This window comes from Lithobates pipiens, unplaced genomic scaffold (genome assembly GCF_037356315.1).
Source record: "Lithobates pipiens isolate NorthernLeopardFrog02 unplaced genomic scaffold, aLitPip1_a1.2 Scaffold_16, whole genome shotgun sequence".
Taxonomy (NCBI): domain Eukaryota; kingdom Metazoa; phylum Chordata; class Amphibia; order Anura; family Ranidae; genus Lithobates; species Lithobates pipiens.
In genome coordinates, this window is record NW_027507748.1 from 528,271,644 (window position 1) to 528,298,243 (window position 26,600).

The 26,600-nt window shown below is 40.8% G+C and overlaps 1 protein-coding gene across 3 annotated transcripts in view; it reads right to left on the reverse strand.

Annotated features, from left to right (window-relative positions):
- The window catches only part of VWA8 (von Willebrand factor A domain containing 8), a 678,220-nt gene that overhangs the window by 125,045 nt on the left and 526,575 nt on the right, over positions 1 to 26,600 (reverse strand). For all 3 annotated transcript variants that reach the window (XM_077483183.1, XM_077483182.1, XM_077483184.1), the window contains exons 37-38: positions 9,102 to 9,183; positions 4,211 to 4,415 (exon numbers count right to left, since the gene is read on the reverse strand). In XM_077483183.1, the coding sequence (XP_077339309.1) occupies positions 4,211 to 4,415; positions 9,102 to 9,183 (287 nt within the window). The remainder of the gene's footprint in view (positions 1 to 4,210; positions 4,416 to 9,101; positions 9,184 to 26,600) is intronic.

A 26,600-nucleotide genomic window follows, 5' to 3' on the forward strand; every position in this document is an offset into this window, starting at 1 on the left:
CACCAACAGTAAAGCATTTTATTTCTCCTACTGACCAATGATGCCAGTCATTCTTCCTTCCTCAGACTAATGTTGCTTGACATTTTTTCCACTGATGGCCAACATTGTAAGGGGCACTAGGTTTCCTAATCCTGTTACCTTGTCATTGCATAGCAAAGTGACATATTCTTTGTAAAGCAGCCCTCCTGACCCTCTTACATTTATGTTGGTGCTCCCTCACATTTGCCTCCTCTGTAGCTACTTTGAAATCTGAGGTGTTGGTGACTGTGATAGTGCTTAGGCCTAGTGATATGATTTGATACCTGAGAACTGTAGAGATTATGTGGTCCCTCCTAGCTGTGAGCTCTGAGAATTGTGTCACAGGCCGTGGAAGAGAAAGGAATGGTAATGAGCACACATGCTCCTCTTGCTGGTGCGCCCGCCGATCGGGGACTCTCGATGGGACCAGATGAGCGGGTTTCATCTAGACGATTTAGGTTCAGGAGACATCGTACAACACGGTGCAAGTGGTAACTATATAGAGATGTTCATTGTTGTTCTATTTGATTTTGCGGTTTCTAATTATGAATTTGAACACATGCCATCATTCCCACAGCGTAAAAATCCTCTGAAGAAGACCCGTCGGGGTCAAAACGCATCAGGTTACCAACACTTTAGCGCTTGACTATTGTGTATTATGTATTGTAATTAGCCCCACTGATGTTGTTGTTGTTGTTTTTGTATCTCCTGTACCACAGCTCTTATTTTAACAGCTATTGTAAAACAATTTTTGATCTCTTGATTTAATAAAATGTAAGTAAAATTTTCACTCTATGTAGTATTCCACTCATTTGCTGCCTGGAAAACCCCACATGGGGGACATTCCCTTTTTGATAATTTTTCAGGGTGTGCAGCATTCTTATTTTCTCCTATCAGTGTCTTTTCTTTTATATTTGGTTATGGAGCATGGGCAAGGTGAGAATAACTGGGCCGAGAAGGCCCCTTTGCAGGGTTACTGTCAATTTGCTCCTGGATGGCAAAGTATCAGTGGCTCTTTAAATTAGCGATAGCATAGTTTTAAGGAATACGTGTACTTGTGAACAAAGTATGCTATTCCTTTTTCTTCTAGATCCTCTGGCCGAAAGAGACCTGTAGTCCCCCTCCACACATTCGTACTTTCCTCAATAGTATCACCACATCCTTTGATAATTGACGTGTTGTACAATAGTAACTTCTTCTGGGGGGGGCCCCATTAAAAAAAAAAATTCTTTGGGGCCTTGTGATTTTTAGTTACACCCATTTTCAATTATATATGTAGCGCTGGCTCCTGACGAGCATGTACTATATGTTTTTCAAAGTTAAATCCCCTGAAATTACAGTTGGGTTTTGGGGCTAATTTCACGAAATTTATGGTTTCAGTACCAGTCTGTCTGGGTTGCACTGGGTTCTCCTTGGCCGCAGGTGTTGCTGTCACCGCCGGCAAGGTTGAGAATGCAGTCTAGCTGGGTGTATTGAAAGCCACGTTTCTATAGAATAGACTATAGAATAGGATATAGACCTTATGGTTATACTACAAATGCTACATTGCAGCATGCACTCTACATACCACACCAAGAAACCAAAACATACATCACTATGTACCCTGATAAACACTGCATCAAGCAATCTGATACAGCAACATGCACTCCAGAACTCACAGTATTATGCACCTCAACACATGCAGCATCATACAGCCATTACATCTAATACCCCAGACAGTTCCAATATGTGGTTTAGCAGGATGCATGGACATATTCAGCTCAGGAACATTTTCTTTTCCTTGACTCCTAACAAACTGGGACCTTTCCCCACTTTCTCCACATCACGTTCCTCTATACTTCACTCTATCTTCCAGCAGTGCCATGTGCTGGAACTCCAGCCCTGGCACTGGAGATTTACTGTATATTGAGATATCTATGATTTTGGGGAAAAGTATCCAGATGGATTAATGGGAAGCCTTGTTAAATTTAAACCAGAGGGATGCCCTAGCTCACAATTAATATTTGCTGCTTTTTTTGTTAATGGCTGGTAAGCAAACCTTAGCAAAAGCATCAAAACAGGCTACATCAACATTAAAACAAGTTAAGACTTGCATGAGAAATAAGTAACTTTCTGTGTGAGTAATAATAGGAATAAAATCAAATGAAGAGGAGACCTAACGATGGTTGTTTGCATGCCAAGGCTGTGTTTTTTTGCATGTTTTTAAATCTTTGATGTAAGTGTAATGATTTTGACCTTTAACAAATACATTTAGCAGTATTACACTATACACCGCTTTCTCTTCATTGCCATACGTCTACAATATGAATATCCGATCACCGGGAAAGTCGGAGAGGTGATACCTTCATCCGGATATAGGAGACACCTGATGTCTCATGGCTTATCAATGGAAGAAAGGTGACATCCTCAACTATACACAGAATACATCCAGCAGTCCTAGATATTGGTGGAAGGCGATACTCCAACCCATATACCAGGCCATTTTAAAGATTATTGTCAGTTAGTGGGGACCCAGGAGGAGAGCAAGGAGGGGCAACAGGATCTGCACACTATGAGTTGAACAAGTTCAGATTACCATATATATGGATGGACTTTATATGATTGCACTTTAAAAGTTTGCACTATATTTGCACCAAGCACTTTATAGTGTTAATTTGTTTTTTGTTTATTATGTTGATTATATTGATATAGGCACTTTATTGTTTGTTGGAACAACCCTGAGTATAACATTTACACTTTAAGAAGCTTTCTGTGATACCCAACTCTGTGCCTAAACTTCAAAGGGTCACGGTACCATGAATAATGCTTTACATAGTTCCAAACATTGACCAATATAGCTCGCTATTTGATGAGCACCTAACTAGACTACACCTCCCTTGGTCCCCCTTTTCCTCATTCTCTACCTATGCCTCTCCTTAACATCCTTTCCAACTCTCTCTTCTTTTTTGTTCTTCTGTCGTTTATTACCTCTCCCCTTTCTGCACATTGAGCCTCCTTTTTACTCTCTCCCTTTTCTGTTACTTATCTCTCCCTTTGGTTCTATGTTGGCACTTATGACCTTATCTAACAAGCCAATAACCCCATAACCTGCAGGTTTATTATCCAATGTAAACAGGCATTTAAAAGGTTTCAGTATACCTTTATTATTGTTTAAGCATTATGGGTGTATTCTGTGTATCCCATCTCACTGCTTGCTATGTCCATAATTGTAGGAAATATAACCTGTGTACTAAAATGCCTTGCTTAAATGTAGATCCACTAAATCGATTGGGTTAACAAGTAGACCTTGAAATGGTAAAGCTGGTGTGTGCATGATCCTGGAATGTTAGATGGCCAATATCTATCAATGTATCCTGACGACTTTCAGAAAGGTGATGGTAGTCTGTTATATTGGAGTTCTATATCTATGTTCTCTCAAGACACCTGCATAAGCCCAGATAAGCCAAAGATGCAGTCTAACGCATGGAGCAAACAACTGTTAGACCTTGCTCATTACGCTGTTGAAAAATAGGCAGGTAAAAATAAGTGTAGCAAATTCTGGGGGCATCTTTTGCTAATGATTGCAAAGTGAAATAAATTATTGAAATATGGACTGCAAATATTGTGTTACAGCAGGATTCCCTATTATGTGTTATTATGTTATGCAAGGTAAAATTACCTTTGATTACAAGCACCGTTCAGTATTGAGAAATTATAGCTTTAACCACTAGATGGTGGTAGTGCTGCTAACATAAAAGAACTCTCCTAAACATTCGCTACCTTGGGAAGTTTATCCATTTTATTATTCCCATTGCCCACTGTTACTTGCATATACTGTACATGTATAATGTTGCCAGAGACACTTTACTGGCATCTTTGTTTTGCCATTTCTCTTTATGTGAAGGGAACATGAAACAAAAATTATTAGAAAAAGTTCTTAACAGCCGCAAAAGTAAAATTCAACTGTTAACAGTATATATGTAGCACTAAAATCTTGAATCTATTTTTTTTCATCCTGCCTCATGAATTGTGATCTATTGTGCAGAAATAGTTTGTCTAAATTCAAAAGTAAAATAACTGAGAAAATGTGAGTCAAAACAGGAATTCAAAAGTAAAATAACTGAGAAAATGTGAGTCAAAACAGGAAAAACAGAATTTTATACTTACTGACAGATACTTCAAACAGTTCTGCAAATGTAACACAATATTTTACCTGAACAGGTCGCCCATCATCTTGTCCAATCATATTTCTCCATTCAAGCAAAGAACGCTGAATACTTTCAAGTCCGGTCTCCCATAGCCTAACGCTGCCTCCCATATCTACTGTGACAACTCCATTGTTTCCATGTGCAGCCAGCAGAATGTCTGTGTCTGATATTTTAGACAGCCAAGATGTGTACGGAGACACTGATACAGCTCTGAAACACAAAAGATTGGAGCTGTTCATACCAGTAAATGAAGAAAAATAAATCAGATCATGACTCAACAACAAAAATATGAGAAGACAAAAAAAAATTGTCACATCCTTTTTAGAACAATACAAAACCAGCCAATAAAATTAGCAAAAAATGCCGGCAACATTATTGCTTCTTCTTACAAATTTTTATTTGGCACTAACAGCAGTGCTACATCTAAAGTGCTAACGCGTTTTGGCCGGAGCTTTCCTTAATTATAGTAAATCTCAATGTGAACATACAAGGCAGAAATTAAAGTAAAAGTATCTATAAGGAGTTACTGGATTCTGATTAAAACTTTGTAAAGTAATTATATATATTACCTAGAATAAAGATTGAATACTTCAGAACAATTGTATCAGAATACTGATTTAGTGGTGTAGACTACGTTTGCAGCAATATTGTTTATCATCAGTAAGGCAATGAATAGAGCAGACTTCTGATGACTTCTTGAGTGAGGTTATGGGATTGGCTAACAGAAGCGTGTTTTTGCTAAAGATACGGGAAAATGTGAAATTTACATGCAGTCCTGCACGTAGGGCAGGCAATTAAAATGAAAGGTTTGCACTAAACGTGACATGTAAAATCGGCCACGTACTGTCACATATGTTTGAGCAGAGCCTTAGGTCTTATCTCACAACTCTGTTACTTATATGCCATTGAAGGATTTTAACAAATATAAAAATTGCTTTTTAACAATGTTTACACCCAATAGACCCTTCAATGTAAAAATCCCCCAAACAAATAAAGGAAAAAAAAGTTTCCAATATATAGAAAGATAAACGCACAAATATTTGTTATTTTCTGAGAAAATGTTTTAATGGAAAACCCTTAATTACAAAGAAAATAAATTCCATGTCTATCCTTTGAAAGGTAACTATTTTTTAAACATTTTTTTTATACATGGCCCATGAGGATTTTTTTGTCTAATTCACTTGTCATATGAATGAGATGTGAGAGCAAGTTCATGCAACTCCCACTATCTATTATGACATGTAAACTGACACAGAATGATATCTGACAAGAAAGCAATGGCTTCAGGGTGAGAACGGGAAGAAGCACATATATAAAGAGACGGTCACATACACTTGTCTCAGTCAGGGGTGCGCCATGGTCTAATAAAGATTTGGGTCAGTCCAAGAAAAAGCAAATAATGAAAAGAGGAAAATAAATAAGAGATTGTTATGTGGAATTAAAGAAGATCAGTTGTTGTTTATCTGCGTGCTTTAAAGGTCAATCAATAATGAAGATTTTAGTAACACTATAACAATTATCTGTGTAGCTCAGCTCATAACCATTTTACCTGGAGACTTTGAAATAATGGACTCACAACTCAGTTTCACCATATTTATAATGATATTATAAGGCAGAGTGCCAATGTAAATGTGCCCAAATATTTTTATCTACATACAGAAAGTTGAGTTGTCGGGGTTAATTTACCAAAGGAAAATAGGCTGTTCTCTGCAAGGGAATGTTCCCCAGATCTTAGTGAATGAGCTGAAGCTGTACTGACTTCATCCCATCATGTGCAAGCAGAAATTTTCTTATGTTTTTTCGATTTCCCTTGCAACTGATCAGGTATTCTGTGCAAAGAGAAACATCACCATCTTCACTAATCTCCTGGGCAAATTCCTTTGCAAGGTAAACGGCCTATTTGCCTTTAAACCAGCTATAGATGGTGCGATTTTCTTTACTGCAACCTCCAGTGGAGCTATTGTGGGGCGGGGGGTGCAGGGAGTCGTCCCTGTCAGCAAAACACAGTTATTATTGCTAGCGGCTATAGCCACTGGCAGTAATTGCATGCAAAATTGGACATGCTGGTTGTACCCAAAAGGATCAATGAATGGACTTGGGTACAATCAGCCTGGGCATACATGGTTAGAATTTTGGCCAGTGCCTGCTGAACTAGCCCAGATTTCGCATCACCTACGGCCATCTTTAGTAAATCAACCCCAGTGTGTTTTTGTAGAGTCTTCGCATACCTGATAATTCTAAGCACATTTTCACCACAAAACTTTTAGTTTTGTGTCAACATATTATTATGATGGATATAGAGGGGTGGGTCCTGCGCAAATCGTGCCACTCAAATAAAATACACAAATTCAAACTAATATAAATATGTGCATACATATAATGCCGTGAAAAATAAAGTCCATAAAACAGCACGGATAAAAATATAAAAAATGAAGAAGAGATCAATGATAGAATAATGATAGAATGTCCGCTCCTCAAGGCTCCCAGAACTCTCACCTTCAAACGAAGTGAATAAGCAAATCAAACAAACTCCAGGATTCTCTTATTTCATTCATAAATAATAGCCATCAGGAAATCCAAAGGAGGGATGTAGTGATACAATTCCGCCACTAGAGGGCCAGTCCCAGCTTATAGAATAGGTAATATGGATCTTCACTTCTATTCCACAACCGGTGACTTCAGACAATTGCAGATGGTCATGAAACAGGTGGTGTCATTGTTATTTGTTATGCTCTTAGTCTGAACACTTGAGGGGAGGTAAGCAGACAGAGGAAGATTACTGCATAACAAATAACAATGACACCGCCTGTTTCATGACCATCTGCAATTGTCTGAAGTCACCGGTTGTGGAATAGAAGTGAAGATCCATATTACCTATTCTATAAGCTGGGACTGGCCCTCTAGTGGCGGAATTGTATCACTACATCCCTCCTTTGGATTTCCTGATGGCTATTATTTATGAATGAAATAAGAGAATCCTGGAGTTTGTTTGATTTGCTTATTCACTTCGTTTGAAGGTGAGAGTTCTGGGAGCCTTGAGGAGCGGACATTCTATCATTATTCTATCATTGATCCCTTCTTCATTTTTTATATTTTTATCCGTGCTGTTTTATGGACTTTATTTTTCACGGCATTATATGTATGCACATATTTATATTAGTTTGAATTTGTGTATTTTATTTGAGTGGCACGATTTGCGCAGGACCCACCCCTCTATATCCATTATTTGATAGTTTGTGTTCACTATTTTGTCCTGCTGCATTTTTTAGTTAGCATTTGCACTTTATATCACTCAGGTTCTTTTTCACAGCATCTGTGTTTCATTAATTCTGATTTTGTATTTTGTTCCACTTTAGTCACTCATTACCACTTAGAGGCGCGAAGGCTGACCACTTTCATATTATTATGATGATGTTATATGATAATGATCAATATGTTAATACTTGCCAGTGGTTATATGGATAGTTATTGCAACTATTTGAAAAAATACAACAGAAAACATTAGTAGGAAAGCTGGACTCGAAGAACGGACAATACAAGGCAACACCAATGACATTAATATATGCAGCAGAAAAATAGCAGGGGAACTTTTGAGTTATGTCCTGGAAAAAGAGTTTTTCAGGTTTTCAGGGTGTCCAAATGTCTAGTGAAGGTGATACTTTGAGGCTACCAGTGTTAGAATGTATTTGAATAAAAGTAACCTATAAAAAGTGTAGTATGACCATTTAAATTTTGTTGTTTGTACAGTTTATGCCATGGACACCACCTTGAATATAGAAAGGGGTTATTTGCTACTGTTTAACAAAGTAGCTCTAAGGCTCGGTTCACACTCCTGCGACTTAGGAACAGACTTGTGAGACTCCAAGTCGCAAGATATGTGAAATGCCATGCATCTCTATCAGAGCCGTTCCAATTGACACTACCTACTGAAGTCGCTGCAACTTCAGAAAAAGTTCCTGCACTACTTTGGTCTGACTGACACTGCTTCAGTGGCAGAAAGTGTAAAAGTCGTGACAAAGTCAGACTCCAACGTTGCACTGAAAATCACACAGTGTGAACTGAGTTTCGGTCTTTTATTAGGGGTGATATGACATGGCAAGAATTTGTTTTTTAAACTAGGCTGGGCTTCAAACATGTCTGCCCTTGCTCATCCACATGGTAGTGATAAGATTAGTGGTTTACACAAGAAGGGTGAGATTGTTTAGTTTTCCAGTTCATTTCAGTGACAAAGACACTGCATTTCTGGTAAGGACAAAAGGAATTTTCGGATTTGATTAAATGTTATTAGCTATAAAAAATTTAAAATAATGCAGCTACCATATTTAAGGACTGATAAACAGCAATGTATTACATTTTTGTGATTAACTATGCTTTAAGCTATATAAATATATATTTTTTTCATGAAATGTCAAAATTAACACTTGCACTTCTTTGTAAATGACGTACAGTATAACAATAAATGAAGCCCTTTTTGCCAGCAGACCATCACAAATATCTTTTCAGCATAACAAAAAATTATTCTTTGCCTTCTTCACCATAAATCTGTTTAATTGTAGATTATATTTCAGACCATATTAGGTTTAATGTCTGCTTACAAAAATAGAATAGAATAGAATATTGTCGAAATATCACTGTGTGTGCTTGGTGCTATATCAAGAATGATAAAAAAAAATGAGGAAAATGTCTCTGGAGTTAAAAGCAGCCAAACTGATTCTTTCCAGGCTCTGCTAAGAACAACAAGTGGAATCAGGCTGGTTTGGTTATTAGAGAAACTTTTCTTTGCTCCAGTCTTTAGAAACTAACCATACAAGCCAATCCCACACAATCCCTTCTTTGCATTTTTCCAGCCTAGTTCTCCTTGTCAGCATTAAAGACCTCAATGTAGACAAATCATACCTGGGAACTGGAATATACTTCAGTTTCTTCGAATTAAGGTCAGTAACTTCTAAAAATGCAGTGGAATCGGGGGGAACTGTATCTAATAGTAGAATAGAAAAAACACATATTAAGATAATCATTATATCAACAAGAATGTAAATCATTATTTTGAAATATTTCTACTAGAGAATTCAAACCATTTTTTACCATTAAATCTCTGTGGAAAACAAGTTATGAATGCTTTGTTGACGTGTTTCATTTTTTCGTTTCAGTAGAAATATTGCATCTAATTATGAAATGAAGGAATTTGTATATTAATGTAATTTCCATGAAGTGCAATGGGAAGCTTGCATACCACAAACTGTGAAGCCTAAGTATACTGTATATAATTTCTGACATTCTTTCACACCAGCTGACACACACTGATTTATTTATAGATTTTAAAGGTTGTCTCTACTTCTTCTACAACCCCTCACATCACGGAGAAAGGAAAACATAGATGACAGACAAAGCCTTTACAAAAACAGATGACGGTAAAAGGTTCAGATTTAGCTTTACATCTAAATTCTAGCTCCCAAACAAAGTTTAGAATTCAGTGCTCAGAAGTTATTGGGATTTTTGTATTATAAAAGACTTTGAGGCTCCATGTACACTGAAGATCATAAATGGCAGTTTTTGGGAGTTTGGGCGTTTTTTTTTTAACAGCCCATAAACTCCCCTCTATGTTATCCTGTGTGTCTGGTATGGATCTTAAGGAGAATGCCCCCATGCCAAAAAAAATGGCACCGCCCCCCCACCCCCCAAAATCCATACCAGACCCTATCCAAACACGCAGCCCGGCAGGTCAGAATAGAAAGGGGACGAGCGAGCCTCCTGGACCATACCAGGCCCTCAGCTAAACGCGCATTAAATTGTGTTTTAAAAGCAGCGTTTTCCTGCCAGCGATCCGATGTCCAGAATGACTTTTTGAGCGTCCTGTGTGCATTGAGCCTAAAAATGAAATGTTTGAACAGTGCTGAAACACAATGGGGGTTATTTACGAAATGCAAATCCACTTTGCACTGAAAGTGCACTTGGAAGTGCAGTAGCTCTAAATCTAAGGGGTAGATCTGAAATTAGTGAAAGCTCTGCTGATTTTATCATCCAATCATGTGCAAGCTAAAATAGTGCATTTGCCTTTAGTAAATAACCCCCAATGTTTTTGTTCATAGTAAAAATATATTTAACAAAAAAGAGAAAAACCGCGCTTGTCCAATCGTGAAATAAAAAAATAAAAAGACAAGCAGCGAACCCAAATGTTATACTACATTCAACAATAAATAAGAAAAAGAGTGGGTTGCGCTAAAAATTATAATAAAATTATAATAAAATGAAAAACACTAAAACTTATATCACCGAAACTGAATAAGTGAAGTATCACGAAGATTAAATAAGTGAATATGTATATCAATCCTATACAGAAAAAATGTGTAAGAAATATGCAAAAAATTAATAGTGAGAAACACAAAAAAAACAGTCTTCAGTACTAATACAAACACTGAGAATGAAAGTCAACTCATCATATGACCGCAAAAACGGTTATTAAACTTGTGTAGATATTATAAAAATACACATACAAAATGAATAAATGAAACAAACAAAATTATAGACAGCAAAGAAAACCCTTTGATAAAAATAATTTTAAAATGTCCATATAAAAGTCCTTAATTGAAGAAAAATGGTAGTGACTCCACAGTGACGAGGTGATGACATCATCCAATCATGTGCAAGCTAAAATGCTGTTTTTTATTTTCCTTGCATGTCCCCCTCGGATCTACAGCAACTTTACTTTCAAGTGCACTTGCAGTGCAAAGTGGATTTGCCTTTAGTAAATAACCCCCAATGTTTTTGTTCATAGTAAAAATATATTTAATAAACACTCCTGTCTGTATCAGAAATATAACTGCATACAGTTCCAATTCCAAAGAAAAAAAACTATGGAAGGCATTTAAACATTTCCTAACTTTGGGTGTGATGACACTAAATTCACTTCCATGCTAAGTCCAATGATGACTACACACATTCATCCAGCTTTTGATTGCAAAAATGGCCAAACAAATGAATGATGTAAACGATTAATGTCAGGTTTTGTCTTTACTTTTTCAGCTATTTTGCAAGTGGAAGCTAGTTGAAAGTGGATGAATTTACCTGAAAAAGTGGCAAATTTGTGGCCAGGATCCTCGTCCTAAACCTGAGTGAAGAAATCTTCTCCCAGCCTTGACACAGAGGTAACAGGATGACCTTGGCCTCTTCAGTTTAGCTACAGTTGCCACTGGCTTATTCCTAAGTATAATTCACTAATGGGCAGGAGACAGCATTTTATATATGTACTGCACACCATAGTGTATTCTATATCTGTAAATATCACTTAAGCCCTGTACAGGTGATGAGAAAACCGCTTTTGACGCAATCATATGATAATCTAATCATTAGTAAACAGGTTTCAAGGTCTGTTTAGGACAGGTCATGCAAAATTAGCCAAAGGGACATGTGTGAACATTTTTGCCGTATGATTTCTAAACAGACAAATACACGATATCCATGTAATCAGTACAGGAATCGTGAAAAAAAAGTTTTACCAATATTGAGCATAATCGGAAACATGAAAATAACCCGGAAGGAGAAAAGACCTTTTGTAAACAATATTGCCAAGAACCAAAGATGCTCCAAGAATGACAATAAAAGTATCAGTACACCATTAAGGTTTTTAATGGGTATTATCTGCAGATCTATACGTATGATTGTTGTATGTATTATTTTTTATGCATGTTGTATGTAAGACTGTAGGTTTTATTATTGTTTTAATGCAAGCTGTTGCCCATTCACAAATAACATTTAAGAAAAAGAAACCCATATCAAGAGTGGTTTTATATAAACACAAGGGATCAGAGGGATTTGTCATGGTCATGGGTAGCATAATGACACATCCGTTTACAAAATGTATACACATAAAAAAAAAAACTATGCATGTCTGCTGCAAAGTCAAATCACCAATACACCAATCCAATACATATTAGGTTAGTGGACTGAAAAGCTCAGCTTGGTCTGTGATAACTGTACTGATTAGATTAGGAGGGCTACAGTAGGATCACTCCCTACTAAACCGCCTTAATATTTCTGAAAAATACTTTTTAAGACTGGTGCTTCATGCATGCAAGGAAACAAATCATTTGTAAAATGCAAATTAATATTCCCATCATGACATGAACGGGTATAAATAATAAAGTGAACTTAAATTCCATAGTAAAAATATAGGGATCACAGAAATATTAACTTCTAATTAATCTGGGAATGGAAAATGCTTGCATGATCGCTTGTTTCCCCTGTCTCTCCTTTGAAATTTCTTGAGCAGAACGTTTTGAAATGCAAATACTTCTTTATGCCATAGCAACATAATATAAGACACACTGCTATCACTAGGAGTGTAATGATGGGCAGTGGGCCTCCTCTTTTTGCATACTGTAGTGTTCCAGATGAATGCCAAGACCTTTTCTGAGATCAGAGCATAAAAGCTAGGTGAAAACTGTGTTGAAGCTCAATCATGATTTTTTTTAGAGGTGAAAAAAATATATAAATGCCAAAGAACATCAGCATTCATTTACGTCACACCCTGCATTGAATGCAGTCTATCAATTTTTAAAGAGCCTTTCTCATCAACCTGATAAACTATATCAATAGTATTGAATTAAAATTCACAGAGGTTCAGTCAGTACAATTTTCTTCCAGCAGAGGTCTAAATCACGTTTGTGCGATGAGTCATATCATTCAGATCATAGCCTCCCCTCTCTCCTCTTATATCAGAATCCCATTTTTACATTCGTTTTTTCCACCCCTCCCTGCACATCACAGTTCCCGCCCCTTCACATCTCCCCCTTTACATCACAGGCCCACCCTTCAAAGCAGTGTCCTAAGCCTCTCTTAATATCACCCCCTCTACTCTTTTCACAGTAGTATTCTTATCCCCCTACTTTCAAAGCAGTGGCCTCAATTCCCCTTAACCAACCTTCACTGCAGTGTCCTCTGCACCCCTTGGCATTATATCCTCAGCCCCTCTTCACATCACCCTGCCCCCTATCCTTTACAGTAGTGTCCCCAAGACTCTTTTACAATACCCATTCCTTTCACAGTGGTGTCCTCAGCCCCTGTTCACATCAATCACCCCCCCCCCCCCCCCGACCTTTCACAGTAGTGTCCTCAATCCCCCTTCATATCACTCCACTTCTCAGCAATGTACTTGCCCCTTTCTCTGTCTTTCCTTTCACAAATACACAGGGCAGATGCACAGCAGGTCTGGACAGAGGGTGGGAGCTGCTGATTTGTTACTAGGACCACCCCACATCCGAACAAGCAATTACCTGCTTATTAACTTGAAAAGTTAACTTGGATGGTTCACAAACTCCAAAATCATGTGGAAAGCCTTCCCACTGGGTGGAGCCTGGTACAGTGTCTTGAAAAAGTATTCATACCCCTTGACATTTTCCACATTTTGTCATGTTACAACCAAAAAGTAAATATTTTATTGGGATTTTATGTGATAGACCAATATAAAGTGGCACATAATTGTGAAGTGGGAGGAAAATGATAAATGGGTTTAAATAAAAATAAAAAAAATATCTGAAAAGTGTGGTGTGCATTTGTATTCAGCCCAGAGTCAATACTTTGTAGAACCACCTTTCACTGCAGTTACAGCTGCAAGTCTTTTTGGGTATGTCTCTACCAGCTTTGCACATCTAGAGAGTGACATTTTGGCCCACTCTTCTTTGCAAAATAGCTCAAGCTCTGTCAGACTGCACGGAGAGCATCTGTGAACAGCAATTTTCAAGTCTTGCCACAGATTCTCACTTGGATTTAGGTCTGGACTTTGACTGGGCCATTCTAACACATGAATATGCTTTGATCTAAACCATTCCATTGTAGCTCTGGCTGTATGTTTAGGGTCGTTGTCCTACTGGAAGGTGAACCTCTGCCCCAGTCTCAAGTCTTTTGCAGACTCTTACCGGTTTTCTTCTAAGATTGTGAAAAACCAATTGAAAATCAATTGTACAAACTCCGCGCCATGCAAAAACGTGTAAAAAAATTATACAATAAGAAATTGTTAATAGAAAAAAGCCGCACCCTATACAAGTGAAGTGTAAACTCCTCAGTGATGAAATGATAACAATTTTGGGGCGCTCTAATTAGTTAAAAAATATATGCTAGTATAGATTTTATCTACTGAAAAATACAAAACATATATGTGAAAACAATAATCAAAACGTTTCCCACTCGTGATCCAGTGACCATAAGCAATTCCTTCAAAAATGACTTATAATTATCCAATCACACAAAGTCCCTTACATATGCCAATACAGCTTCTTTGATGAGTGATCCCAAATCCACCAATACAGGAAATCTTGCAGAATGTGATAAGAATGGTTCCAAAGAGATTGCATATACCTCCACCAGAAAACTCAATACAACGACACCCAATCGTGAAATGAAGATACAATCTGCTTACCAGATTCGTTTGACCACTTTAATTAAAAAGTAAGTCAAACAACGCCTGTACAGGTAAGTGCCTGTTCACATGAATGCTGACATGGGTACATAGGACAACATATCCCTCTTCAGAGTCTCAAGCGGTATATAGGAAAGAGCAAAAGACATCCATAGCATAATACTGTTTTTATTTAAAAAAGGGTATAAAAAACATAGCCAAATGGCTCCTTAAATTGTCATGTGCCCGAGCCAGCACTGGGGCTGCTTGCCTTCAGAATTTTTTTTCGATGGGTAAAGTGTTTCCACTCCGTACCGCCGCTATGGCGTGCGTTCCAAGCCGTCGGACCGACAACCAGGTAACCGGATATTGCGTCAAGACAAAAACGTGACCAGGTACCGCTTCGATGTACGCTTCGTCATTAACGTCTTCAGGAAGCGTACCTGTTCACTAAGGTCAACGTTTTTAAGTTGTCAATACAGGGCCAGGGCCAACAGAAAAGGCAGATAATGCGCAGCCTCATCCCGCTCAAGCGGTTAAAGAGGACATACACTCTAATTAATACTGTTCCTACCTCTACCTGTACGAACAGATCAAATCACAAATTGATAAAATCAAAACAATAATTTTACATAAAAATGTATTTAAATTCATGATACAATATTAAATATACATTACTTTAAAACAAGTTCCCAAAGTAATGTATATTTAATATTGTATCATAAATTTAAATTCATTTTTATGTAAAATTATTATTTTGATTTTATCAATTTGTGAATTGATCTGTTCGTACAGGTAGAGGTAAGAACAGTATTAATTAGAGTGTATGTCCTCTTTAACTGCTTGAGCGGGACTGAGGCTGCGCATTATCTGCCTTTTCTATTGGCCCTGGCCCTGTATTGACAACTTAAAAACGTTGACCTTAGTAACCAGGTACGCTTCCTGAAGACGTTAATGACGAAACGTACGTCGAAGCGGTACCTGGTCACGTTTTTGTCTTGACGCAATACGATATCCGGTTACCTGGTTGTCGGTCTGACGGCTTGGAACACACGCCATAGCGACGGTACGGAGTGGAAACACTTTACCCATCGAAAAAATAATTCTGAAGGCAAGCAGCCCCAGTGCCGGGTCGGGCACATGACAATTTAAGGAGCCATTTGGCTATGTTTTTTATACCCTTTTTTAATAAAAACAGTATTATGCTATGGATGTCTTTTGCTCTTTCCTATATACCACTTGAGACTCTGAAGGGGGATATGTTGTCCTATGTACCCATGTCAGCATTCATGTGAACAGGCACTCACCTGTACAGGCGTTGTTTGACTTACTTTTTAATTAAAGTGGTCAAACGAATCTGGTAAGCAGATTGTATCTTCATTTCACGATTAGGTGTCGTTGTATTGAGTTTTCTGGTGGAGGTATATGCAATCTCTTTGGAACCATTCTTATCACATTCTGCAAGATTTCCTGTATTGGTGGATTTGGGATCACTCGTCAAAGAAGCTGTATTGGCATATGTAAGGGACTTTGTGTGATTGGATAATTAGAAGTAATTTTTGAAGGAATTGCTTATGGTCACTGGATCATGAGTGGGAAACTTTTTGATTATTGTTTTCACATATATGTTTTGTATTTTTGGATTATTGTGTATTTTTCAGTAGATAAAATTTATACTAGCATATATTTTTTAACTAATTAGAGCGCCCCAAAATTATTATCATTTCTTCTAAGATTGTCCTGTATTTGGCTTCATCCATCTTCCGTCATCTAGAGTTTTGCTTTTAGGCAAAAAAGTTAAGTTTTGTTCTCACCTGACCATAGCACTTTATTCCACATGTTTGCCGTGTCCCCTACATGGCTTCTCGCAAACTGCAAATGGGAATTATTATGGCTTTCTTTCAACAATGGCTTTCTTCTTGCCACTCTTCCATAAAGGCCAGATTTGTGGAGTGCACGGCTAATAGTTGTCTTGTGGACAGATTCTCCCACCTGAGCTGTGGATCTCTGCAGCTCCTCCAGAGTTATCGTGGGCCTCTTTGCTGCTTCTCTGATGAATGCTCTCCTTGCCCGGCCTGTCAGTTTTGGTGGACGGCCATGTCTTGATAGGTTTGCAGTTGTACCATACTCTTTCTCTTTTGATTTTTAGATGGTGGATTGAACTGTGCTCCATGAGATGTTCAAAGCTTTAAACTTCTCTACAACTTTATGTCTGACCTGTCTGGTGTGTTCCTTGGCCTTCATGACGCTGTTTGTTCACTAAGGTTCTCTAACAAACCTCTGAGGGCTTCACAGAACAGCTCTATTTATACTGAGATTAAATTATACACAGGTGGACTCAATTTACTAATTAGGTGACTTCTGAAGGCGATTGTATACATGATGGCATTGTGCTGTGTGTGGTATACAAATGTGTATCAACTCAATATACAAAATATATAAAATACCATGTGATGAAAAAAAGTCTAGAACCAAATATATGAAATCTATGTAACACAATGTGACATCGAACGAATAAGTGAACAAATAAATAAACAAACAGTTTGATAAAGTCTAACATGCACAATTGAGTGTGCAATAAAGCTGGATAAAACCAATATAGTCCGGTAGTGAGAGTGATAAAACAAGAAACAAATTCCAATGTAACAGTCTGAAATAATGTTTCACCCAAATAGTAAATCCCTCCACCGTGAGCAATCGATCGGTGCCCAGCTAATCTTCTAATGGTGGCACCTCTGTGTACACAAGTCTCTCACCTTACTGACGTAAGGTATATGGCATAGAAGGAATTATAGGCGATCTTCAAACGTCCTTTTGACCATCTCCAGTGAACTTAAACAATTGTGGTCTCAGTATGTGGGGTTTAGATAAAAAATAAATAAAGACAGCCCATAGTGTAATCCCATATGAGGTAGTCTGTGGTGACACGCATACTAAATGAAGTCACTTATTATATCTGATAGCTGGCATCAATCCACGAGCGACAAGCTCGTATTCTTCTGCCCAGATTTTGTAGTTAGCTGTTCAAGACCCTCTGTTAATATCCTCTTAACAGTGTTTTTTCACACTTCATCACACTGCTTATTTATTTGTTCACTTATTTGTTCGATGTCACATTTTGTTATATAGATTTCATATATTTGGTTCTAGACTTTGTATATTGAGTTGATACACATTTGTATACCATACACAGCGCAACACCATCATGTATACATTTATATATTTTTTCTGCTTAGAATCAGTTAATCAGGTGCTTGCTCCAGTGTATTTAGACCCCTATCTTCCCCTTCATCTTGACAGCGCAGGAGTTACTTACCTTTATATTCTGAAGGCAATTGGTTCCACTAGATTTTAGTTAGGGGTATCAGAGTAAAGTTGACTGAATACAAATGCATGCCACAGTTTTCAGATATTTATTTGTAAAGAAAGTTGAAAACCATTTATCATTTTCCTTCCGCTTCACAATTATATGCCACTTTGTGTTGGTCTATCACATAAAATACCAATAAAAAACATTTAAGTTTTTGGTTGCAACATGACAAAATGTGGAACATTTCAAGGGGTACGAATACTTTTTCAAGGCACTGTATAGCAAAGGCAATTCCTTATGTCCATGGCTTCAAAATGGGAGGTCCAACGAGTATCTGCATGTTAACTAAGTCATAACAGCTAATTGAGAGTAAAAACATTTCACACATACCATTTTTGAGCTTTAGAACTACAGGGAAATTGTGTTTTTTTTTCCATTTTGGATAGAGCAAGGGAGGGTTATTAACCCTGACCTGTCAGATTTTTTTTTCCACCATCTGTGTCCTTCACTTCCTGTCCCATTGCTAAACAGTAAGTGAGAGGAAATCCCTCTCCATTGGAAGATTTCCCCTTTATTACTTTTCTTAGGACAAACCAAAAAATAGGATTTTTGTACTCACCGTAAAATCCTTTTCTCTAAAGTTCACTCACTGACACAGCTCCATTAGTCTTGACCGTAGGGTTATTACGCCACCTAGAGGACTAGGCAGAACATGTAATACATGTGAAAAAAACAGAACTTTACAGTTCTGCCCCCTTTGGTTATAACCCCTCAGCCTGTCTCCTACAGCTCAGTACGTCAGTAAGCAGTATAACGTAAACCAATAGGAGGGGAGGGTGCTGTGTCAGTCAGTGAACTTCAGAGAAAAGGATTTTAAGGTGAGTACAAAAATCCTATTTTCTCTGAAGTTCACTGACTGATACAGCTCCATTAGTCTTGACTGTAGGGAAATCCCCAAACAGTGTCATAAGGAGGGGTGGGAACAGCATAAAAACTTCACCCGCAACCAAAAGTGCTCCCTAACAGGGGCATCACCATCTTAACTAGCCGCATCAGAACTTCTGGTCAACAAATGTAACAGTGCATTAATACTCAAAGTAACTGTATTTTTTAAAACAGGGGAAAGAGTGCGGAATTGCAACATTACACGGCCGCCTGCAAAACTTTGCAGCCAAAGCAGGCATTAGACAATGCGTTTACATCCACCTTGTAGAATTTGCTAAAAGTGTGAACGGACGACCAAGTCGCTACCTTACACACTTGAGCGACTGACGCTTGATGTCGGAAATCCCAAGAGGTTCCAATTGCCCTGGTGGAATGGGCCATGACAGGAAAGGGGAGCACCTGCCCCTTCAAGGCGTAGGCCTGTACCACAATCTGTCTGATCCACCTAGAAATGGTAGCCGACAAGACCGACATACCTTTTTTCGGACCAACTACCGAAACAAACAGAGTCTGACTTCCGTAAGGGATCCGTGGCAGACAAATATACCCTTACAGCCCGGCCCACGTCCAGGGAATGAAGGGCCACCTCCTTAGGGTGTGTCAGTTTAGGACACAAAGATGGTAACACAATGTCTTCATTGATGTAAAATGCAGAAACCACCTTTGGCAGAAAAGAAGGTTGCGGACGCAACACCACCTTATCCTCATGGATAACCAGATAGGGCGACTTGCAAGACAAGGCCGCCAGTTCCAAAACCCTCCTGGCCGAAGTGATGGCCAATAGAAAGACCACTTTCTGGGAGAGTCAACAGGGTATCTCTCTGATATTTTCAAATGGTGGTTTCTGAAGCACCGACACCACCAGATTCAGATCCCATGGAGGTAACGGTGGGTGCACCAGAGGAACTACATGTCGGACTCGTTGAACAAAAGTCCTCACTAGAGAGTTAGATGCCAGGGGTCGCTGAAAAAAGACAGCCAAAGCTGAAATTTGTCCCTTAATGGCGTTTAAAGAAAATTTCTGGTCTACTCCTCGCTGTAGAAACAGCAGGATCCTGAAAATGACACACATGGAGATGTAGGCTTTCCAAGTATGATGGTATAAGATTTTTGTGCCCTCAACATAGTTGAAATCACCAAGTCCGATAGGCCCCAGTTCCTTAGCACCTGGCTCTCAACAGCCATGCCATTAAAACCAGCGATGGTAAAGCAGGATGGAGAATCGGACCTTGACACAGAAGGTCCTCTTGTAACGGTAGTCACCAGGGAGCGTTCGCAACCAGGCGTACTAGGTCGGCGTACCAAGGGCGCCGAGGGTAATCAGTATTACCGGAATCCCATCGGCCTCCACTCAGACGTGGTAGCAGACGTGGTAGCCGTTTTAGCAGAGGAAAGGTGTAGATCAGTCGGTACTGACTCCACGGAGCCAACAACGCGCCTGACACACCTGCCCAAGGATTTCTTGTCCTGCATACGAATCTCGGCACCTTCCAATTGAGACGGGAGGCCAGGAGATCCACGTCTGGTGTGCCCCACCGCAGGCACAGTAGCCTAGAACACCTCCGGCTGCAATGCCCATTCTCCTGGGTCCAGCATCTGGCGACTTAGATAAGTCTGCCTGTCAGTTTTCTACTCCCGGGATGTAAATGACCAACAAGGCCGGTACATGTCACTCTACCCACTGAAGGATGTGAGCGACCTCCCGTGCTGCAGCCGAGCTTCTTGTTCCTCCTTAATGGTTGACATATGCCACTGCTGTGGCTTTGTCTGACTGGATCCTGATTGGACGCCCTCGAAGTCTCATTGACCATGTGGAGAGGCATAGCCTAATCGCTCGGAGCTCGAGCACATTGATCGGCAACTTTGATTTCTCCCCTGACCAGAGGCCCTAGGTCGACTGTACTCCCAGTACTCCACCCCAGCTGGTCAGGCTGGCGTCCATTTTGATCACTGTCCAATGTAGAGGTAGGAACGACTTCCCGGACCGAAGTGCCGGGGACCTCAGCCACCAAAGCAGGGAGCCCCTGACTGACTAGCTCACCCGAAGCTGCCGATCCAGGGATAATGGAGATTTGTCCCATTTTGTCAATATTTCCTTCTGCAGGACTCTGGTGTGAAACTGGGCGTACAGTACCCCCTCATAGGAGGCCAGCATGAGGCCCAGAACTCGCATGCAGAAGCACAGCGATGACCACCTGCGGTTCATCAATAGATTTACCGCAGCTCAGAGTCTGCAGTTTTTCTGAAGGGAGAAAAACTCTCACTTCCATGGAGTCCAGCAGTAAGCCTAGGTACTTCAAGTGCTGAGTCGGTATGAGCACTGACTTTTTTAGGTTCAACAGCCACCCAAATTTCTGTAACCTACGATTGCTATCCCGTGTTGTCACAAACAACGCCAAAATTGGAGCCAATACCTTGGTAAAGACTCGGGGTGCTGATGCCAAGCCAAAAGGGAGAGCCACAAACTGGTAGTGGGCTTCCCCAACTGCAAATCCCAGAAACCTCTGATGCCTGAGGCATATGGGTATGTGCAGGTACGCATCCTGTATGTCCAAAGAGGCCATGGAGTCCCCTTGATGGAGTGCAGCAACTACTGAGCAAACTGATTCCATTCTGAACCTCTGTACTTTTACAAAGCAATTGAGGGCTTTCAGGTCCAAGTACCCCTTCTTTTTTGGGGACTACAAACAGATTGGAGTAGAACCCCTGGAACCTTTCCGACTCCGGAACAGGCACTATCAACCCGCGACTTAGCAGGTCCCTTACTGCCCCCAATAGGGCCTCCCGGTGAGCCGGGAGTAAGGGTATGCTGGAGGGGAAGAATCTGTTTTGTGGCCAAGAGAGGAACTCTATCTTGTAGCCAGAGGAAATCAGTTCACAGATCCATTGGTCAGACAGCCGAGAGGCCCACCGGGCTGCAAACTCCCAAAAGCGACCCCCCACCCGAGAGACGGGCGGGGGCAAACCTTCATACAGTAGCACTTTTGCTCGCAGGCTTGTTAGGCTTGCGGTTCCAGGGAAGCTTTTGTCCCTCTGAGGTCATCTTGTTGGACTGGGAGCGTTTAGCCGAAGTCCCGGACGGATGAAGAAGCTCTTTTTGAGCAGAAAATCAGGGCCCTTGCTGTGGCGTGGCTCCTTAGTCTTTCTGGCCCATGGGAGTAAGGTACTCTTCCCACCTGTGACATTCTTAATAATGTCATCCAATGAGGCTCCAAAGAGCCGTTCACCAAGGAAGGGTAGATCCGTCAAGGCTTTTTTAAATGCCTGGTCTGCAGACCAGCATTTTAGCCAAATCAGGAGCCGCAGCACCACTGCTGACACGGAGGTCCAGGAAAGCAAGGGAAGCATATACAGGGCCGCTTCAGTAACGTACTTAAGGCTGTGTACTGGTCTGCTAGTTCCATGCAGACGGAAGTAGCCTGCTGCTTCTCCAATTCACGGTGCAAACATTTTGCCCATTCAGTAAGTGTCTGCGACACAAGTGCTGTGGTCAGTACTAGTCGTATTGCTGAACCCACAACCGTAAACAAGGTACGGGCCACTGCCTCGGCCTTCCTGTCAGTAGGGTCCTTAAATGCAGGAGTCCCCTCTACCGGGATCGTGGTTACTTTGTTTAACCTAGATACTGGGGGGGTCCACGACCTGGGGAGCCGACCGTTTTTTAAAAGGCACTGCACTGTTTGCAGATGAGCCGATTGCAATTGCATGGCGTTCTGGGGAAGAAACACCAGTTTCTGAAGCCATGCTGACCCATCCTGTCTGCCACCCTTGGGGACAGGTGCACAGTCCCAACCTCCTAGCTGCTGCAGACTGAGGGGCCCCCACTGCAGGACTCACCACCCCCACCGAGTGCTGCACCGTACAGTTACAGGTGTCCTGAGCAAAGAAACATGCCTTTCTGAGCAGCAGGGACCAGCGCTGAGGATAAAAAAAGCAATGGGCTACAACAAAATGGCCACCGGCTTCCCTGTATAAAGGACATAATCACAAGTAAACTGGCCGCCGAGCTACAGAAAAATGGCCCCTGACCATGCTTTCCACTGAGGCACACCAGAAATGGTCAACAAACAACTGTACATAGTAAAAGGACAGAGGAAATGGTGGCAGAACAGCGCTATGGCGATCAGCAGATGCAGACCTCCACACACCCAGCGGGGAGATCACAGACACCCAGGGACACAGACACCCAGTGCAGCCCCCTATCGAAGGTGAGAGCCCCCCAGGGGACGACCCCTGGATACAGGTACACACACCGCTCAGCAACCCATCATGCAGCATACCCCACAGGAGGGGGAGGGAAAATAGGTTCAGGGACAGAAGAGAGGGTGAAGAGGGACCCCCTAATCGACCTCCCAGGGAATGCCCAGCTGCTCAATCCTGCCGAGGCAGGGAGACCTGTATTTACCATCCGGAAGAGCTGGGGACATCCCATCAAAGACCCACTCTCCGAGCAGTACGGGGTGGCTGCTGGCCACGGCACACTGTGACAAGGACATCGGTAGTCCGGTCATATGTGTGCCCCGGAGCGTTACACTCACCGGCCACCCCTGGAGCCTGAGGGGCATGTCGTGGCCGACCCAGCGCGTAGCTAGGGTCTGCACACGCTTGATGGCCAGGCTGGGGAGACTAGAAGGATCTAGGATATCCAGCCTGTCACCCAGCCGGCTGTTGATAGCAGATCACAGGATCATAAAATCTTGCGCAAAAGGCAAACATTCAGCAAAAAAATCCCAGGGCCTATGGTCCCGCAGGGAGCCTAGGTCCATCTCCTTTACTAGGCAGAAAAAAACTGAGCTCCAGGAGGCAGGCTGATGGGTTATTACCAGAGGGACCACCCCCTGGGCGGAACTGTAAAGTTCTGTTTTTTTCACATGTGTTACATGTTCTGCCTAGTCCTCTCCTGAATGTGGCGTAATAACCCTACGGTCAAGACTAATGGAGCCGTGTCAGTCAGCGAACGAAAAAGAAATTGGAATTTTCTTTTACATTCAATGATAATGGTAAACATGACGAATTGTGATGGGGTACTGACAGATGTTTTGTGCACTAGTACAGATGTGATGGGGGATTACAAATGTTTTGTCCACTGGTACAGATGTTTTATGGTACAGGGTTGACAGTGGTGCTTGGTGTACTGTTTGTGGGGGGGATCTGTGACAGCTCTGTGTGTAAAATCATCCCTACACAAAGAGCTGTCACAGATTCTCCCCCTCCCCCCTCACTGAGCTCTCACTAAGCTCAGTGGGGAGAACTGTCACAGAGACACACGTCTCTGTTTACATTGTGAAGGCTGTGATTGGACACAGCAGTCACACAATTAGGAGGGCCAATTACAGAGCCCTTATCCCTGTCTTGGCTGTGTCCTGTGATCACAGCCATCACGGGGCAGCGATGCAGGCACTCGTTCTGAGCGATGTTCCTGTATGTTCACTCAGAATGGGGAAATGCCAACCCGGCCGTTTATGTGGGAGGAGGTTAAAGAGTGGCCGGGTGGGAGGAGGTTAAAGAGGTTACATCCTGTTGTAAGAAAGAGAAGAGGAAATATCCCCAAGGGATAAATAGACAGCAACCCCCCCCCCCCTCCCCAATAAAAACCAACCTGACAGACACCAGTTCTTTCCTAATCTATTCAAAACAAAACAAATTAAGACATATCGCTGCAATTACACTGTAATAGAAGTATATTGGGTAATGGGTAACAACTGTGCTGTTTTTAAAGCATACCATTCAAGAGTCTGGTTAAACAACATAGGTTACATCAACAATGAAAATTAAGGTGCAGGTGAGTTTTGTAGCACTAGGTGACAAAATGTTATTTAGGAAAGCTCTTCAGTAAACAATACCATGAATTTTGGCTCCAGTATTTAACATCTTACTAAAAATAAAGTGGTTGCATATGTGTTATAATGAATTATGTGGCAAAAGCACGAGCTGCTTCACAGTTAATAAATGAGTCATATTACCCAAAAATACACCAGCTCCTTCACACATTCTTCACACATACTACGTGAAATGAATTTGTCACCTTGAATTCATGCAGCTCATAAATGTACTAAATTAAGAAGGGCTAAATTGACACTGGTATAATCTTAGATACCTGCATCAGTGGCATTCGTCTGAACTCCCATCTTCTCTGCTGGGACACCAGTCATACCACACATTTACAATACATAAAGAATTAGCACTACACTCATGATGAGTATGGCAGTTAACTCAGCAAAAGGTCCTCAGATATTAAAGTGGCCTTTGCAGGGGAAATAAAAAAAAAAGCGCCCTTCCCCTTAATTATTAGCAGATTTGAAGCAAGGAGAATAAAAAAACTATAGGGCAAAAAGTCATAAAATATACTGACCTATACCAAGCTCCTGCCTATGGTGAGAGTGACATCATCATCATTCTTCCAGTAAGATACAAAGGAATGTTGAGTATTTAAATCTCACAAGAACACACCTCAACCTGTGCTGGAGGGTTGGCTTGTAAGATCTGACATATTCCAGAGATCTCTCCATAGACTGCACAGTTAAAGGGATTGTAAAGGTATTTTTTTTTCATTTTTAAAAATAACAAACATGTTATACTTACCTCCACTGTGCAGCTTGTTTTGCACAGAGTGGCCACGAACCTGCTCTTCTGGGGTCCCTTGGCAGCTGTCTCTGCCTTATCCCGCAGGTACTTCTCACATTCATGTGAGCTATAGCCGCTCGCTGTATCACACTGCCCCGCCCCCGGCGCGCCGCACCATTGGATGTGATTGAAAGCAGCGCGAGCCAATGGCTGCGCTGCTTTCAATCCATCCACTCCAGCCAATCAGCGGCCAGGCTGAGTGGCGAAGAGGATGTCGGGGGCGAGCGCGGGACTTTTGAGGGCTCAGGTAAGTAAAACGGGGGGACTGGGGGCACCGGCACTGTCAGATGTTTTTTCACCTTAATGCATAGAATGCATTAAGGTGAAAAAAACATTTACCTTTACAACCCCTTTGACTCTTAATATTGTTTATTTTTCCTATTCTGTATTGCTCTGTGGGATTATATGAAAGTATGATCAGCTTGAGGTGTATGTTTCCCCCAGTGGTGGGCATGCGTCTCTCCAGGGTGGGAAGGGTCTCCGTTCAGTCAGAGAGCCCTTTCCACTCCTACCTGGATGATGGACAATATCCATTCAACTAATTGAATGTAAAAAAGGTAATACACATTTTAATCATACCTCTTGCCTAATCCTTGGGTACCAAGTCAAATCCTCTCCATTTTTTTCAGGGGCATGTTTTGGGCAGCCCCAGGTATCTCTCTTTAATACTAAACCATTGTGGATGATGGTACCCACCCATATCTCTAAATTATTCAGATTGAGGCACTCCATCAAATTATATCTCCAAGGATGGTAATGTTGCCCTCTGCAATACAGCGCCAGAGGTAAAGTACGTATATGTACAAACTTTTTTTTTCCTTTGTTATTCTTTATTATTTATTTTATTTAAAGCTGCTATTTATGATGAGGGACTGCAAGGTTCCCTTTGAAGAAAAAACCCTGTATGATAAATTTGCACTTGAGAACCTTAGAATTCTGGCATCAAAGATGGAGATTTTTATTTATCTCTTTGATTTCACTGGGGGAGATTTTCACATATCTTGTCTCTGTGACGCATATACAAGAAAAGGAATGGGGTGTGGGCATTACCGAGACAGAAAGACATAGATTGTAATGCAATCATTCTTTATATTCATTTTAGATATTGTAACCCTTCCTCACT